Below are 18,712 nucleotides of genomic sequence, written 5' to 3' on the forward strand. Positions count from 1 at the left end.
ACCTCATAAACATGAACTCAGGTATGGTTGAAAGGGCCTTGTTATGAATAACAAGAGTCTAATTTTACCTTCATCTCCCTCTTATCTCACCTCTTGTCTCCTAGGCAACTTCAAGGGATTTAAAAGGTCTGAACTGGGGACAAAGATCAAATATTTATTTCCTTTTTTTTTTTTTTTTTTTATTTTTTTTGAGACAGAGTCTCTTGCTGTGACCCAGGCTGGAGTGTAGTGGTGCAATCTTGGCTCGCTGTAATCTCCACCTCCTGCATTCAAGCGATTCTCCTGCCTCAGCCTCCCAAGTAGCTGGGATTACAGGTGTGTGCCACCACATCTGGCTAATTTTTTGTATTTTAGTAGAGACAGGGTTTCACCATGTTGCCCAGTCTGGTCTCAAACTCCTGAGCTCAGGCAATCCACCTGCCTTGACCTCCCAAAGTGTTAGAATTACAGATGTGAGCCTCTGTGCCCGGTCTCAAATATGGATTTCATATTATATTGCCATATCATTGTACCTCATCAGGGACAAGCATTCCAGACCAGTAAGATGAGAATCTTCAATGTGTGGTACAGTACAGAGGTGTTATGTTTATTGACCTCAGGACCAAGTACAACAGTGGAGACTTTATAGCTTATTCCATCATTCATCCTCCTGTTACAAAATTTTTTTTTTTTTTTTTTGGAGACAGGGTCTTGCTCTGTCAACCAGGTTGAAGCACAGTAACTCGATCTCAGCTCACTGCAACCTCTGTCTCCTGGGTTCACGTGATTCTCCTGCCTCAGCCTCCCCAGTAGCTGGGATTACAGACACCCATCACCATGCCCAGATAATGTTTGTATTTTTGACGGGGTTTCACCATGTTGGCCAGGCTTGTCTTGAACTCTTGACCTCAGGTGATCCTCCTACCCAGCCTCCCAAAGTGCTGGGATTACAGGCATGAGCTACCACGCCCAGCCTTATCATCTTTTTTTTTTACAAAAAGGCCAGTGCCAAGGACATGGTAAGTTTAAGATAGGGCTTGAGTGGATCTCGGCGGTGCAAGGTGTGGCCGTAACAGACATTTTTGGCTCCCTCCCTGATATTATTAGGCCTTACTTAGTACATACAGGTCCAATGTCTCCTGCCAGCACCTGGGTCTTTTTTTTTTTTTTGAGACCGAGTCTCACTCTGTCTGTTGCCCAGGCTGCAGTGCAGTGGCGTGATCTCGGCTCACTGCAACCCCTGCCTCCTGAGTTCAAGTGATTCTCCCACCTCAGTCTACCGAGTAGCTGGGATTACAGGCACCTGCCTTCATCCCCAGCTAATTTTTGTATTTTTGTAGAGACGGGGTTTCACGATGTTGGCCAGGCTAGTCTTGAACTCATGTCCACAGGTGATCCACCCACCTCGGCCTCCCAAAGTGCTGGGATAACAGGTGTGAGCCACCATGCCCAGCCACTTGTTTTTTTGGCTAAGGCTTTCTTTCCCTGCGTGAGCCCAATGTGAATGCACCATGCTTAAGATTAACATCCCCTGGTGTGAAGTCATAGCAGCCTAACTCAGTGACTGACAGGAGTTGGTGTATAAATAGCTCTACTTCTGGCCCCTCAGGTGGAATAATTTTAAGACACATATTCTCAAAGCCAGGCATGGTGGTATGCACCTGTAGTCCCAGCTACTGGAGAAGCTGAGGCTGGTGAATTGCTTTTTTTTTTTTTTGAGACAAGAGTCTCACTCTGCTGTCCAGGCTGGAGTGCAGTGGGGCAATCTCAGCTCACTACAACCTCCGCCTCCCAGGTTCAGCGATTCTCCCAAGTAGCTGGGATTACAGGCACCTGCCATTATGCCTGCCTGGCTAATTTTTATATTTTTTTAGAGATGGGGTTTCACCATGTTGGCCAGACTGGTCTTGGAACTCCTGACCTCAGGTGACCTGCCTGCCTCAGCCTCCCAAAGTGCTGGGATTAGAGGCATGAGCCACCACGCCTGGCCAAATAGCTGTTTTGAGACAGGGTCTCACTCTGTCACTCAGGCTGGAGTCCAATGACATGACCTAAGCTCACTGCAACCACTGCCTTCTGGGCTCAAGTGATCCTCCCACTTCAGCCTCCCAAGTAGCTGAGACTACATGAAAGCACCACTATGCCTGGCTAATTTTTGTGTTTTTAATAGAGGTAAGGTTTCACTATATTGCCCAGTCAGGTCTTTAACTCCTGGACTCAAGCAATCTGCTGCCTTGGCATCCCAAAGTATTGGGATTAGAGGTGTGAGCCACCACCCCCAGGTGAATTGCTTGAGCCCATGAATTCAAGTCCCAAGTAGCTGAGACTACAGAAGAATGCCACCACACTTGACTATTTTTAAATTTTTTGCAGAGACAGGATCTCCCTATATTGCCCAAGCTGGTTTCCAACTCCTGGACTCAAGCAATGGTTTGGGCTCCCAAAGTGTTGGGATTATAGGCATGAGCCACTGCATCTGGGTAGTAAAAACTTTTTTTTTGGAGATGGGGTCTCACTGTGTCACCCAGGCTAGAATGCAGTAGCATGGTCCCAGCTCACTGCAACCTCCACCAGGCTCAAGCGATCCTCCCACCTCAGCCCCACCAACCAGTTGAGACTACAGGTGCATGCCACCACACCCAGCTAATTTTTATATTTTTTGTAGAGAGGGGGTTTCACCATGTTGCCCAGGCTGGTCTTGAACTCCTGGACTTAAGCAATCAGTCTGCCCACAGCCTCCCAAAGTGCTGGGATTACAGGAAAGAGCCACTGCGCCCCGCCCCAGTAAAAACTCTTACGAGTAGGGGTGGGGGGAAGCAGAGAAGAGGATGTAAATGGAGTTGACAAGGGAGGGTATTGCAATTTTAAGTATGCAGTCAGAGGATACTTCACTGAAATGAATAAACTCTTGAATGACAGGAGGGGAAGGGAAGGAGATGTGGATACCTAAGAGAATGGACTATACTTGGTGAGGCTACAGCGCTACATGTGGGGGAAAAGTAGCCACGTGGTCAGGAAAGTGGAGTGGTACAGGCTATATGGTAGACCTTTTTAAAGGTGACTGTAAATACTTCAGTGAAACTGACATGGAAGCCATCGGAGGATTTTTTTTTTTTAATTTTCATTTTCTCCCCAAAAGCAGGATCTGAAGCCATTTAAGATTTTTCCCCCCTTCTGTTTCTTTTTCATTAGTTTTGGGGAAACAGGTGGTTTTTGGTTACATGGATAAGTTATTTAGTGGTAATTTCTGAGATTTTGGTGCACCCTGTCATCCAAGCAGTGTATACTGTACCCAACATGTAGTCTTTTATCCCTCACCTCCTTCCCACCCTTCCCCAAGTCCCGAAAGTCCATGATTCTTATGCCTTTCCATCCTCATAGCTTAGCTCCCACTTGCAAGTGAAAACATACAATATTTGGTTCTCCATTCCTGAGTTACTTTACTTAGAATAATGGTCTCCAACTCCATCCAGGTTGCTATGAATACCGTATTTTGTTCTTTTTTATGGCTGAGTAGTATTCCCTGGTGTATACACTTTTTTTGTGTGTGTGACACAGCCCTCAGGAGGTCCTGAGAACATGTGCCTGCTATACCACATTTTCTTTATCCACTCGTTGATAGGCATTTAGGCTGCTTCGGTATTTTTGCAATTGCAAATCATGCTGCTATACACATCTTGTTCATATAATGACTTATTTTCCTCTGGGTGGATACCCAGTAGTCAGATTGCTGGATGAAATGATTGGAGATTTTGACATGAGTGATATAAGTTTTAACAGGCTCACTCTGGCTGCTATGTTAATAGACTGGGCATAGATAGGGTGGGTGACTGATTCCCTTGATGGCCCAAATTCTCCACCTTTTTTGCCCTACAACCTTGCAGTACCATGATTCTGGATGCAGCTGTGCGACTTCTTCAACAAATGGGATGTTAGCAAATTTGCTCTGGACACCATTCCTGAGGAACAAGCCTCAAAGCCTGGAACTGCCTACCTTTTAAACCTGTTTTCTAATATAGGCCCTTAAGGTTTGGTTTAAGTCAATCCAATCTAACACATTTTAGTCAAACATGTAACTACTGTACTTTTGATTCTCATTGGTACAAATGACTATCCACACCACCACTTACAATGTCAATTTACATAACACAAAATTTAGGATTCAGGCCAGGTGCCATGACTGAGGCTTGTAATCCCAGCATTTGGGAGGATGAGGCGGGTGGATCACTTGAGGCCAGGAGTTCGAGACTGGCCTGGCAAACATGGTGAAACCCGGTCTCTAATAAAAAACACAAAAATCGCCGGGCGCGGTGGCTCAAGCCTGTAATCCCAGCACTTTGGGAGGCCGAGAAGGGCGGATCATGAGGTCAGGAGTTCGAGACCATCCTGGCTAACACGGTGAAACCCCGTCTCTACTAAAAAATACAAAAAAGCCAGCCGGGCGAGGTGGCTGGCGCCTGTAGTCCCAGCTACTCGGGAGGCTGAGGCAGGAGAATGGCGTAAACCCGGGAGGCGGAGCTTGCAGTGAGCTGAGATCCGGCCACTGCACTCCGGCCTGGGCGACAGAGTGAGACTCTGTCTCAAAAAAAAAAAAAAAAACATAAAATAAATAAAAAAAACCACACAAAAATCAGTCAGGCCTGGTGGCTCACACCTATAATCCTGGCTACTCAGGAAGCTGAGGCTCAAGAATTGCTTGAACCCGAGAGGCAGATGTTGCAGTGAGCTGAGATTGCTCTAGCCTGAGCAATAGAGTGAGACTCCGTCTGCTTAAAATCTCTGAGGCCTAACTGCGTGTTTTGTTTTTTTTTTTTGATAGACAGTCTCATTGTTACCCAGGCCGGAGTGCAGTGGTGCCATCTGGACTCACTGCACACTCTGCCTCTCGGGTTCAAGCTATTCTCGAGCTTCAGCATCACCAGTGCTTGCCACCACGTCTGGCTAATTTCTGTTTTTAGTAGAGATGGGGTTTCAACATGTTGGTCTCAAACTCCTGGCCTCAAACGATCTGCTTATCAAAGTGCTAGGATTATAGTCGTGAGCCACCACACCTGGCCAGCATTTAAAAACTTCTGAAAGAAAGAAAAGACAGAAAAGAAAGAAAAGCAAGAAAAGGAAGAAAGGGAGGAAGGGAGGGAAGGAGGGGAAGGAAGGAAAGGAAAGAAGGAAAGCAAAGAAAGAAAAAGGAAAGAAAGGAAGAAAACCCCCCAAACCAAAAAAACTATGGAAAGATCCAAGCCTCAGGATCCCAAATGGATCAAACATAGACAAAACCAGACAAAAATTTGCTGTATTATACACACTCACTTGATAAATTCAACTAGGCTGCAAAGGAATGAAGGCTCCACCACAGTGGGATTCTGCAAATGACTTCAGATCCTGTGCAACAATTAACAGCAAACCGCAATACTAAGTCTGAGTAGGAATAAAGACAGAAGTCTTCTCGCCTGATCTCAAAAGACAAACAGAAGAGACTCAAAGTTTTGACTATTTGAGCAATGTCTCAAAGGCTTACCTTCAGAGGTTTACAGCGCCTTGAAACATATCTGCTGGCAGAACTGTGTCCCATAATCTGGTTTCATTACATTTAACTTATGAGGCAGTAAGTCTCAATCTTGACAATCCCTAAAATGGAAATGAAGCTAAATTTTCCCAGACCTGAGGAAATCTCCAAAAACAGAAATCTATGTCCATTCTTTGAGGTAGGAAGAAAAATGGTACTTAGAACAAACTGTTCATATACATATCAACTTCATAAGCACAAAAAATTTATTCTGAATAAATCACTTTACAATTACTGAAAAAGATGTTCATTACTTAGCTATGTACTTAACCAATCAAATTACCCAAACAAAATAAACATGGCAATACAAAAACGTTAAGAATTTACAAAGCTGTACAAAATAACTTAAAATTTAAAAATTAGACTGATACAGTCTATAAGATCTCTTCAAGAGAGCTGTCCAATTACAGATCTATAGAGTTTTCTTCAGAAGGTCAAAGAAAGGATGCTTTAAGGCTTCTTTGAGAGTAATTCTTTTGGCTGGATCATACTCCAACATTTTCTGAATGAGGTCAAAGAGACACTCATGTTCAACATCCTGAGAAAGCATAAATTCCTGGAAGAAAAAGAAGAAATTCAACAGCCTTTTCCACTACCATTTACTATACCGTGTAACAGTATAGTAAACCACTATATATAACCACCATAAAAACGGAAAAGAGGCCAGGCATGGTCACCCACGCCTATAATCCCAGCACTCTGGGAGGCCAAGGCAGGCGGATCACTTGAGGGCAGGGGTTCAAGACCAGCCTGGCTAACATAGTAAAACCCTGTCTTTACTATTTGGAGGAAAAAAAAAAAAAAAAAAAAAAAAGCATGGTGGCGTGCATCTGTAATCCCAGCTACTTGGGAGGCCGAGACTCACTTGAGCCTGGGATGCAGAGGTTGCAATGAGCTGGGCCAAGATCGTGCCACTCTACTCCAGCCTGGGCAACGAAACAAGGTTCTGTCTCAAAAGAGAAACAGAAGAAACTCAAAGTTTTGACTATTTGAGCAATGTCTTAAAGGCTTACCTTCAGAGGTTTACAGCGCCTTGAAACATATCTGCCGGCAGAACTGTGTTCATCCCAGTCTAATCGATCATGGTGAAAATATTTACGTTTCCTAAAAGTAAGTCAATATCCATTCATGTTTATAACACTGAAAACTTAAAACAGCTAGCAAAGGTTATCAATCACTATGCTTTCCCAGATCACTTTTCTAGAGACTTAAATGGAAGCCATGGGATAGAAACGTTACCTGCTTTGCACCAAGGTAATCTACTATTTAACCGATAAAAATATTAGTCTGACTTCATTATTTATAAAGTTCTTAATCAGCTCCTGAGACTTGGTAGAGTGAAAATTTTTTTTAAAAATTAAGTTCTAATCAGAAGATGTGATCAAATGATACTAAGGATGTCACTAACTCTTAAAACGTACCTGGTTTTCTGTATCATATGTTTTGGTAGAGGTCCGAGAATCCTTTCCATCATTGCTAAGTGCTCCTTACTATCGTGTGTCTAGAAATAAAATAAAAACAAACAAACCTGAGGAAGATGACCACCAAAACAGACATAGTTAAAAGCTGACAGCAAAAAACATTAATGCTTGCAGAACAAACTTGCCAATGATTTCCTACATGGACACGGATAATTGCTTATATACTTAAAAGTTTTAAATAAAACAATCATGAAAGAAATATGAATTAGTTTCATTTTAATTTATGCTTATCTACAATGAATAGTCTATAATGGGGGAAGAAGCTATCTAAATGTGTATGTATACTTTATTTCTTCATATAAACAGGCACTTTTCTTGTGCAAAGCAAGGTTGAATACATCATTGTCACTTACTGGAAATACGGTAAACCCCAGATAGTATTCAATAAGAATGCATCCTATACTCCAGACATCACATGGTTGGGACCACCCTAGGGCTGCAAAGCAAAGCAAAATGTAAGGGAAAAAAATCTTCACTATTTGTTAAAGAAATTAAAATGTTAGCAGTAATACTTTTCTGTTTTCTTTTAGACAGTCTCCTCTGTTGCTCAGGCTGGAGAGCAGTGGTGCGATCTCGGCTTAATGCAAGCTCCGCCTCCCGGGTTCATGCCATTCTCCTGCCTCAGCCTCCCAAGTAGCTGGGACTACAGGCGCCTGCCACCACGCCCAGCTAATTTTTTGTGTTTTTAGTAGAAACAGGGTTTCACCGTGGTCTCGATCTCCTGACCCCATGATCCGCCTGCCTCGGCCTCCCAAAGTGCTGGGATTACAGGCGTGAGCCATGGCGCCTGGTCAACAGTAATACTTTTTTAAAAAAGCATATGTAATGTAGGCTGGGCACAGTGGCTCACACCTGTAATCCAGTGCTTTGGGAGGCCAAGATGGGAGAACTGCTTGAGCTCAGGAGTTCAAGACCAGCCTAGGCAACCTAGTGAGATCTCATCTCTATTTACATATACATATATAATGAATTGGCTGGGCACGGTGGCTCACGCCTGTAATCCCAGCCCTTTGGGAGGCCGAGGCAGGTGGAGCACAAGGTCAGAAGATCGAGATCATCCTGGCTAACACGGTGAAACCCTGCCTCTACTAAAAACACAAAAACAAAATTAGCCGGGCGTGGTGGCAGGTGCCTGTAGTCCCTGCTACTCAGGAGGCTGAGGTGGGAGAATGGCATGAACCCGGGAGGCAGAGCTTGCAGTGAGCTGAGATCGCACCACCGCACTCCAGCCTGGGTGACAGAGCAAGACTCCGTCTCAAAAAAAAAAAAACTTATATATATATATATACACACACACATATATGTGCAACATGATGTTTGAGCTGGATGATACTAAAGCAATAACTTAATCCAAGGTTAAATACAATATACATGGCCGGGCGCAGTGGCTCATGCCTGTAATCCCAGCACTTTGCAAGGCCAAGGCCGGCAGACTGCTCCAGGTCAGCAGTTTGAGACCAGCCTGGCCAACATGGTGAAACCCCATTTCTACCAAAAATAAGAAAATTAGCTGGGCGTGGTGGTGGGTGCCTATAATCCCAGCAACTCAGGAGGCTGAGGCAGGAGAATTGCTTGAACCCAGGAGGCAGAAGTTGCAGTGAGCCAAGATCGCAGCACTGCACTCCAGCCTGGGCAACAAAGCAAGTCTCCACCTAAAAAACAAATAAGTGATAAAAATAAATAAATAAAATATATAGTGTTATACACAGTCTGGAATACAGTAGGCATTAAACAATTTTCTGAGACGGAGTCTCGCTCTGTTGCCCAGGCTGGAGTGCAGTGGCGCAATCTTGGCTCACTGCAACCTCCGCCTCCTGGGTGTTCAAGCAATTCTCCTGCCTCAGCCTCCTGAGTAGCTGGAACTACTGATGTGTACACCACCACACCCAGCAAATTTTTTTGTAGAGTTGGGGTTTCATCGTGTTAGCCAGGATGGTCTTGATCTCCTGACCTCGTGACGTGCCCGCCTCGGTCTCCCAAAATGCTGGGAATTACAGATGTGAGCCACTGCGCCCCACTTGGCAATAAACTATTACATTAAAAAACCCTACCACATAACTACAAATGTGAAAACAATTCCAGAAAGGTTAAGCCACTTGCTCAAATTCCCAGAACTAACTATCTGATACAATTGAGAGCTTAAAATCCTTAATGCACTTCATGATACTTATCCCTTAAAGAGAAAATGGTCTTTAGTAAGACCTAAAACTGCAAAAAAATTTTAAGTCTCAATAAGGAAATACAAAGGTTCTCAAAGGACAATCAATACTCACCTAAAATAACTTCAGGTGCTCTATAATGTCTTGTAGATACCAATGTACTGTGATGTTCATCATCATATGTTGCACTTCCAAAGTCTACAACTTTAATATCTGGATTTATTAAGGTGCGTTCATCACGTTTCTGAAAATCATATATTATGGTTAAGAAGGCATAAGCTATTAAGGTATAAGATATTCACTTTATGAATACTTTGGAAGACTTACTATTTTGGGATTATATGCCTCTGTGTAGTCAGACTGCACAAATAAGATGTTTTCAGGCTTTAAGTCTGTGTGAGTCAACTTATTACTGTGCAAAACTGAGAATAAAGAGAAAGTTGTCATAATCAGAAAACATCAAACCAAACCACAAAACCCCACAACAGGCCACATTCAGTGGCTCACACCTGTAATCCCAGCACTTTGGAGGCCAAGGCAGGTGGATCACTTGAGGTCAGGAGTTCGAGACCACCCAGACCATTACAGTGAAACCCTGTCTCTACTAAAATTACAAAAATTAGCCGAGCATGGTGGCATGTGCCTGTAGTCCCAGCTACTCGGAAGGCTGTGGCAGGAGAATCACTTGAACCGGGGAGGCAGAGTTCCCAGTGAGTGAAGACTGCGCCACTGCACTTCAGCCTGGGCAGCAAAGCGGGACTCCGTCTCAAAACAAAAAACCCCAACAAAAAACCTCTGATTCCTTTCCCATATGCCCAAAGAAGAATGGTCAACAACATTCCAGTCTGCTAGAAAATCACCAGTAACTAAAACTCATTACCTCTTATGAAGCTTTCTTTTATGATATACCATGCCTTAATTTTTAGCCAGCATTTGAAGTTACTATTTTTATGCACCAGAAAAGTATAAATTATAGTCTGCAACACAGTATATTGTTATATGATGGATATCCTACTTATTGAATCAAATGTACACTGCTGATCAACAGCCTGTGATCAAATCTCTTCATACCTACTCTTCTTCCCTCATTTTTAATCAAATAAAAATTGTATATACTTAGGATGTACATTTTATTTTGTGGAATGGATAAAACTAGCAAATTAACAAAGATATACCAAGAACTTACAATTCACAGACTTGCATATCTGATATGCCATCTTTCTGATATGATCCAGTCGAAATGGTAGAAAACCATTTTCTTTAATGAAGTCATAAGTACTAAGTCCCAGTAGTTCAAAAACAATGCAAATATGACCATGATGCTCAAACCATTCCAACATTTGGACACAGCGGCTATAAACACAAGAAAAATAGCTAAGTATAGCTGCTCCTAATTTAAATATACCTGACACCACTTCCCAAGTTCTAATCTGATACTTACAAAGTACTGTTGGGGTCTGTTGTATTCAAGTGTTCCAGAACTTGTATTTCTGAGCGAGCAGCTTCACAGTATCTATCCACATTTTTAACTATTTTTACTGCTACATGTCTACCTCCCCTGTTGGAAAGATGCATGCAAATTTCAGAATGACAGACATGATGCTCAATTCCAGTTATCACTGACTTCAAACTGTACTACTTCTACTCTGACCCACTGTATTTTTTTTTAATTTATGGTTTAGTGTCAGTTCTGATTATATTACATGCTGAATGACACAAATTTCTTTCCTCAAACCACCATTCACATGAGTTATTTTTTGGTATTTCAGCTAAACAACTTCTTCCTAGGTACCTGTCACTGTCAAACATTATCTCAAATGTTCTTTAGTCCAGGTGGCCAGAAGAGTTAGGATACAGTGGGGACAGAGTAAAGAGCTCTAGGGCCAGGTGCAGTGGCTCACGCCTATAATCCCAGCACCTTGGGAGGCCGAAGGTAGCGTATCAGTTAAGGTCAGAAGTTTGAGACCAGCCTGGCCAACATGGTGGAACCCTGTCTCTACCAAAAATACGAAAATCAGCCAGGCATGGTGGTGTGTGCCTGTAATCCCAGCTTCTTGGGAGGCTGAGGCAGGAGAATCACGTGAACCCGGAAGGTGGAGGCTGCAGTGAGCCAAGATTGCACCACTGCACCCCAACCTGGGCGACAGACCAACACTCCATCTCAGGGAAAGGAAAAAAAAAACCAAAAACAAAAAAAAAAAAACTCTAGCTCTCATGTCCTTACCAATTAATAGTAGGAAGCCTCCTCAAAACTGCTTTGCCATTCAGGAAGAGGAATAACAACAACAACAAACAGGGAGGGCAACGGAAAAAATTCTATACCATCTTAAGAAATTTCATGGCTGGAGCCGGACGCTCATGCCTGTAATCCCAGCACTTTGGGAGCCTGAGGTGGGCAGATCACCTGAGGTCAGGAGATCGAGACCAGCCTGGCCAACATAGTCAAACTCTGTCTCTACTAAAAGAAAAAATAGCTAGGCAGGGTGGCATGTGCCTGTAGTTCCACCTATTCAGGAGGCTGAGGCAGAGGAATCACCTGAACCCGGGAGGCAGAGGATGCAGTGAGCTGAGATTGTGCCACTGCACTCCATCCCCCCTGGGTGACAGAGCAAGACTCTGTCTTGAGAAAAAAAAAAAAAATTCAATCAGTAGTTTGATAAACATACATAATTAAACTTGGGACACTAAGTTATCTCTGGCTGTTATCAGAATGAATTACGGCAGTTCCTAAATACACAGATTCCTACGTAACTACCCTGAAAAGGTCTGGGGTAGGCAAACCTCTCAAAAAACCAAGGCCGAGAACCACTAATATGGCGGGGGAAGAAAGTGTGGCCTAACAACAGTGTCCAGTAGGACAACAAAAGAATACTTTCAAAACAATATAAAGTGTGTTCTCAGCCTAAAATTAGAAGCTATACGTACTATTAGTAGCTGTTTAAAACTTATGAAGGGATAAGTACCTGTAACTGGAAGTTTCTCACATCCAAGTAAAAAAGGGTATAAAGATATGTATCTAACTCAGTCAGACCATTTTCTAAAGCTAAATCAAATTACCCATATTGCCAACTTCCCTAAATGTAATTCCAACATGGGAAACTTACGCTTTATGATCGATGCACTCCACAACTTTTCCAAAAGCTCCTTCACCTAAAGTATCAACAATTTCATCTAAAAGAGAGAAATAACTCAGTCATATCAAGAAGTGGAAACAATGTACTTATCACAATAAATGCTATCAATGTAGATTATTCTAGTTGATGCTACAAATTTCCTTATCACTAGATATTTATTTTATTGGTCAACACCAGCAAAAAACATAATTATTAGGTCTAATTTCATTAATTTGATTACTGTTCTGGAAGTTCTGTATAACAAACATTACATTTCTAAAGAAAGCAAAAATACAATCCCCCCCACCAAAAGAAATGGAAAAATAAAACAAAAAAAGAGAAAGAAAAAAAGATTTCCAAATCCCTGAAAGCTTAATCTATATATAGATTATGTTATCTGAAAAGTTAATAAGTGTTGAAAAATATTCTATACATCTTGCACTTAGTACGTCTCCACTCTGACAGATCAGGTGACCCTCCTCATCATCCTCTACACTCCTGGTTCTTTTCCTTCGGTGACTCTTCTGGAAACGTCAAGTGGGCGGCACCAAGATCATCCAGCCAATCAATATACCCGAGTGAATTCAGGGCAGAATACGAAATTCATTCAGCGGGGAGATATTCAGGCATTCAGATACACGCCAGGCCACAAACGGTTGGCAGGAGCAATTTCAAATTCAGTCCCCAGAAATTCACAGGGCACATAGTTTATGTTAACAGGAGAAAAACATGGCAAGGAACAGATTTTCAGATAAGATACTCAAAGTGGCAAGGCAACAAAACATAATACAATTGATTTTCTTAAAAAAAAAAAATGCTTAGTTGTAGCATTCACTGAAACATAATTTTTTAGTTTCTAGTGTTCTAATTTAATGTTGCAAAATTGTCGGATGTAATATTTACTTGTCAAAGTAGACGGTGGCCAAATTAAGATTTCCTAGCTAATCTAAGAAAACAAATATTATAACAGTAAATAAAATTAAAGTGCTAATTTTGGGGAAAAAAAGATTTGGCATGTAAGAATAACACTACAGCATTTTTAATGTCATCTGAACTGATCTCCAAATTAATATATAACCCATAACAGTTCAAATCTGCTTTGGTTTGCTTAGTGAAAGAAGGGTTAGAAAACATGCCTTGTTAGAACAAAGAAGCATACCTAATCCTAAATTATACAAAAATAAAATGCCTGTTCTACTTTTGTGATAAGGTTTCAATATATCAAAACTAATCAGATTTCTTGAAGTACCGTAAAAAACCTTTTAGAATATTTTGTAATCATTTTCAACTAATCTAAATTAAATCAATTAATTCCCACCATTTCACTGGAATGTCAATTAGGAGTCAACCAATAATTAAATTATAGAGCTAAATGTGTACTTTATTTCCAGAATTTCCTATCCAATGAACACACACAGAAAAAATCCTGCAGGTTAAAACTGAGATGATTTCATCTAAAAACTTTCTCAAATAATCAAACGCAAAAATTCAAGTTTCCCTGTTCCACGTGGGATATAAAATTTCCAAAATGTTTTAAAAACGTTCATACCCCATGTGAACGACGATGTGAAGTACTGTGGTGAATCCTGTGTTTGCTTTTATAACTACTTCTTCCACTTCTACCAGAAGACTTGCTACTATGGTTCTGATATCGGCTTTCATGGTCTCTATGGCGATGTCCAGGTTCACATCCTTGATTGTAGTCATTTCTGTACTCATCAATGTAGCGTCGACTATGATAATCTTTCTCATTTATAGACCTGCTTTCCAAATAATGGCTAGAGAAATAAAAATTATTTTCAATGTTTTATGCTAAGACCAAATATCCTCACATTCTCAACACAGCACAGCACTTAGACTCCCCCACAACCACCTTAATTTTACAAACATTACAAACCATCTCTCATTAGAAACACAAAGGAATGGTAGTAATCAAGTACTTATTTTAAGTGATACTAGTTTTGTCTAATAATGTATTTTTATATTCAGATATTTTAAGTATCCTCCTTACCTATCACACATTTTAGAGTGATTGTATTTGCAGCGCTTGTTCTCCCGGGCACTGCTATGTGATCTCTTTCTTCTTTTATGACTGCTGCTGCTCCTCCATTTTCCATAATCCCAATCCTTGTCATCCCAATCAGGACAGTAAGTTCTCTTTGAGTGTCTCATCTACATAAAAGGCAAGTTTTTCCTAGTTAAATTGTATCCCACACTGAGCTGTTTAAAATTCGTATTTACAAAGGTCCCCTCGGGACCTCATTGTTTTAAAATCAAAAGTTAATAATCATTGTCACTCAATCTGAAATCACTGATAAATCCAAAGATTATGTTGTCCCATATTCTGCAATTTGATCTGCAGTTTGAACTTTATTCACAGGCACTCTGCATTAGCCATATCATGCCCAGATTTATTGGAAGAATGTAAAAAAAGTGAAAAAAGCTGAGGGAGGAATCACAAATTACTAATTTTGGTAAATTTTACCCCTGCCCTACCAGTAGCACAAACGTACTACAGAAGTCCACACGTCATTCTCCCCTTTTAAACGTGTACCAGAAACTAGTCTCCAACTAAAATGCAATCATAAATGTTCCTCACCAACACCGCATTACTGATTACTGCAAACATAATCAGAATTGTATCTGAGTTGCTGACAGAATCATCACAGAATCATCATTATAGAGTATTTCTGCATACGAATAAATGAAACTACCAAGGACTTCAATTACACACGAAGGCAACGATGGCATCAGAATATAACAACAACAAAACACCATCTTTCCAGTACCACTCCCAATCACATACGACATAATTTATCCTAAACGCAATGTTAACACAATTTGGGAATGGTAGGAACCACTTTCTTTTCAGAAATCCTTCGAAAATCGAGAATCTCTAACCTAACGACTTGAAAAAGACATTATATAGAAATTCAGGGCCGGGCGCGGTGGCTCAAGCCTGTAATCCCAGCACTTTGGGAGGCCGAGACAGGCGGATCACGAGGTCAGGCGATCGAGACCATCCTGGCTAACACGGTGAAACCCCGTCTCTACTAAAAATACAAAAAACTAGCCGGGCGAGGTGGCGGCACCTGTGGTCCCAGCTACTCCGGAGGCTGAGGCAGGAGAATGGCGTGAACCCGGGAGGCGGAGCTTGCAGTGAGCTGAGATCCGGCCACTGCACTCCAGCGCGGGCGACAGAGCAAGACTCCGTCTCCAAAAAAAAAAAAAAAGAAATTCATCAACTGCCATTCTTTCTTCCAGGTGGAACCCCTCTGCGTCTTTGGCTACAATTCTTTTTTTTTTTTTTTTAAGCCTGTCAAATTTTAGCTGTAGAGGTTGTACACTAATTTTCGTGACACTAATAACTATTAAGTTCTAATAACCCACGACCATTGGACCCGGCCGAGTACAATTTTTAAAGCCCTCCAACCGTGTCGGGGGCCGTGGCTTATGCCTGTAACCCCAGCACTTTGGGAGGCCGAAGCTGGATGGTTGCTTGAGCCCAGGAATTCGAGACCAGCCAGAGGAACACAGCGAGACCCTGACTCTACAAAAAATAAAAAATTAACCGGGGGTGGTAGCGCGCGCCTGTAGTCCCAACTACTCAGGAGTCGTGGGAAGATCACCTGAGCCCGGATGTCGAGGCTGCAGTGAGCCCTCACTGCGCCACTTGCACTCCGGTCTGGGCGACAGGGACGAGACCTTCTCTCAAAAAAAAAAAAAAAAGGAGGCGGGGCCCTGTAATCCCAGCACTTTGGGAGACCGAGGCGGATGGATCACCTGAGGTCAAGAGTTTGAGGCCAGCCTAATACGGTGACACTCCGTCTCTACTAAAAATACAAACCTTAGCCGGACGCGGTGGCGCGCGCCTGCAATCCCAGATACTCGAGAGACTGAGGCAGCAGGAGAATCGCTTGAACCCGCCAGGCGGAGGCTGCAGTGACCCCAGATCGCGCCACTACACTCTAGCCTGCGCGACAGAGCGAGACTCCAAAAAACCAAAAGCTCCAACTGCTAACCCAAGAGGAGTGGGTTGAAACGCCATCGCATAAAATGCTCGGTCACCTGACTTCTGTCACAACGCTCCTTCAAATACACCCCGGCATTTCTCTTTCCTTGGGTTTCTAAGTCTCGTTTTTGTTAACACCACTGGGGACAAAGCTACTCGCGACGTTTACGCCGACCCTTTAACCACTAGACATTAACTGTAACCCCTATGGGTTGCTTCACACATTTCTCCACAGCTGCGTGCTTCAAGCACATTCCGGAACACCAGCAAACCCCACCCCCAACAGGGAGCCTCGCCTTTCCGGCCACAGTGCCAAGGCCGGCCTCCGCCCAGCCGCCATCTTACAGCTCGGCCGAGGCGGCCCAGAACATGGCGCCCGCCCGACCCTCCCTCCCACGTCAGGCGGCGCCGCTCCCTCAGCGTAGGGCGAACACTCCAAGAGGGCGGCCGGCCTAGCAAACACCGTAACTACTCCCACAGGCCGGATCCGGCGGCGACGGGCTCGGCCGCGCAGGAAAGAGGGGCGCGCCGCCATTATGCAGCCTGGGAGTGAAAGGAGCAGGCAGTCGTCGCGCCGGGGACGGCGGGCGGCAAACAAGCGGGAAGAGGTGGCATCGCCAGACGCCCGCGAGGCTCACAGGAACGGCCCTGTCACCTAGTCCGCTCCCTCCTGCGTCTTACCGTCCTGCACAAAGACTCCAAGTCGAAGGAGACAAAGCTTGTAACGCAATCACGGGAATCACCCAGCTGACTGCGACGAGCACCAACAACAAAATGGAGCTGACAGCTGCTGCGTCGGCACTCGCCTCGAAAACACTGATGACGCAACGAGCGCGTCTCTGCCGCGGGGCGGGGCATGCACGGGGCTAGCAGGCGGAAGGGGAGGGCGTCTCGGGCGTGGCGGACGCGTGACCACCGTGGCCGCAGGCGCCGGGGCCGGAGCTAGAGGTGGGGGATGAAAGGAAGCTGTCGATGCTTGCCATGTTGTCTCTAGTCTCCCGATACCAAGAAAGCACTGCAAATATTGGGGGAGAGTGTCGTCTCCACTCACTGAAAATTGTTTTTGAACCCTAGAACAAGGAACAACTTGTGAACAAGGAAAAGTGAGGGACTCAGGATACACAATAGCATGTACCCTGATTGCGACCACTAAAACAATTACTTTAAAAATAATACTTCACGGTGCGGTGGGTCTCGCGTGTAACCCTAGCACTTTGGGAGGCCGAGGAGAGCGGATCGCTTGAGCCCAGGATTTCGAGACCAGCCTGGGCAGCATAGGGAGACCCCTGTCTCTAAAAAATAGGTAAATAAATGTTATACCACTAGCGTCAGATGGCTTCAGATTAGTAATGGGATCAGTGAACGTGTCAGCTCAGTGTGAGCCAACAGAAATCAATGTTCTGCACCTTGATCCTCATGGTGCCTGCATTAGGCCCACGGTGGGTAGCCAGCATACCTCCCTATGATGATTTTATGGCTGTAACTGAGTACACATTCTAAGAATAAAGCTCCTTGATAAGTTTTGAAGGGAAGGCCAGCGTTAAAAAAACAAGAGTGGCGGCTCTACAGCAAATGCAGGCTTTTATGTCCAGCCTGAGATCTACAGAAGTGGGGAACCAGCCTAATGCCGGTGCCCACCAGTGGGATACTTTTAGGTATGGGCGGGAGGGGCCTGGGCCATAGGGCTTGCTGGCTTGCTGCCCTGCAGGATGTTAAGATGTTCCCATAATGAGGCGGTTCTGGCCCTTGTTCCCGCGGAATGTGGTGGTGGTGTTTTTTTTTGTTTTTGTTTTGAGACGGAGCCTTGCTCTGTCGCCCAGGCTGGAGTGCAGTGGTGTGATCTCCGCTCACTGCAACCTCCGCCTCCTAAGTTCAAGCGATTCTCCTGTCTCCGCTTCCCCGGTAGCTGGGACTGCAGGCGTGCGCCACCACGACCCGCTAATTTTTGTATTTTTAGTAGAGACCGAGTTTCGCCACGTTGGCCAGGCTGGTCTGGAATTCCTGACCTGAGGTGATCCACCCGCCTCGGCCTCCCAAAGTGCTGGGATTACAGGCGTGAGCCACCATGCCCCTGCCGGAATGTGGTGTTCTTTGCGCTTTCTCCCAGCAGAATATGATAGGGGTGTTTCTTTAGTGGTGCCTTTGTCCTTTGTCCGTTTTGTGCTCAGGAGGTTGGGCAGGATGTTTCTTACAGCCCGAACCCCCGTGGAATGTTTCACTTTGACCAAGGTCTGCAAAATAGCCTGTGGGGGAGACGGGGCAGGGCCGGGGGAACGGGGGAGGGCGGGGGGCAGGTATTTACAAAATGGTGGCTTGGACTAACACTCTTAAAACCAAAAAATAACCATATTTGCACCACTAATTATAAGTGGCAGAGTTTAGAATAAAACCTGGAGGAGGCCGGG

The 18,712-nt window shown here is 44.0% G+C and overlaps 1 protein-coding gene across 2 annotated transcripts; it reads right to left on the minus strand.

Moving 5' to 3' along the window:
* Positions 1-5,727: 5,727 nt before the first annotated feature.
* CLK1 (CDC like kinase 1) lies at positions 5,728-17,164 on the minus strand. Of its 2 annotated transcripts, XM_023218484.1 has the most exons (13): positions 16,989-17,164; positions 14,307-14,467; positions 13,845-14,073; positions 12,729-12,819; positions 12,287-12,353; positions 10,624-10,740; positions 10,369-10,535; positions 9,510-9,604; positions 9,297-9,426; positions 7,377-7,459; positions 6,964-7,043; positions 6,556-6,646; positions 5,728-6,098 (listed from the first exon to the last, which is right to left on the minus strand). In XM_023218484.1, exons 2-13 carry the CDS (start codon positions 14,465-14,467, stop codon positions 5,955-5,957), a joined length of 1,455 nt encoding a protein of 484 aa, XP_023074252.1. In that variant the 5' UTR covers positions 16,989-17,164; the 3' UTR covers positions 5,728-5,954. The 2 variants fall into 2 exon arrangements, with proteins under 2 accessions (XP_023074252.1, XP_023074262.1); XM_023218494.2 differs by lacking the exon at positions 12,729-12,819 and having other exon boundaries at positions 5,731-6,098; positions 16,989-17,122.
* Positions 17,165-18,712: the final 1,548 nt, after the last annotated feature.

This window comes from Piliocolobus tephrosceles, chromosome 11 (genome assembly GCF_002776525.5).
Source record: "Piliocolobus tephrosceles isolate RC106 chromosome 11, ASM277652v3, whole genome shotgun sequence".
In the NCBI taxonomy this organism is placed as follows: Eukaryota; Metazoa; Chordata; class Mammalia; order Primates; family Cercopithecidae; genus Piliocolobus; species Piliocolobus tephrosceles.

What these genes read in the sequence shown, in the direction of transcription:
- CLK1 (XM_023218484.1), bottom strand. Translation starts at nt 14,467, where the DNA reads ATGAGACACTCAAAGAGAACTTACTGTCCTGATTGGGATGACAAGGAT. An exon ending in ACAGACCCCAACAGTACTTT is followed by an intron (nt 10,536 to 10,623) that starts GTAAGTATCAGA and finishes TTGTGTTTATAG; the next exon opens with CCGCTGTGTCCAAATGTTGG. An exon ending in GATATGCAAGTCTGTGAATT is followed by an intron (nt 9,605 to 10,368) that starts GTAAGTTCTTGG and finishes CTTTATTCTCAG; the next exon opens with TTTTGCACAGTAATAAGTTG.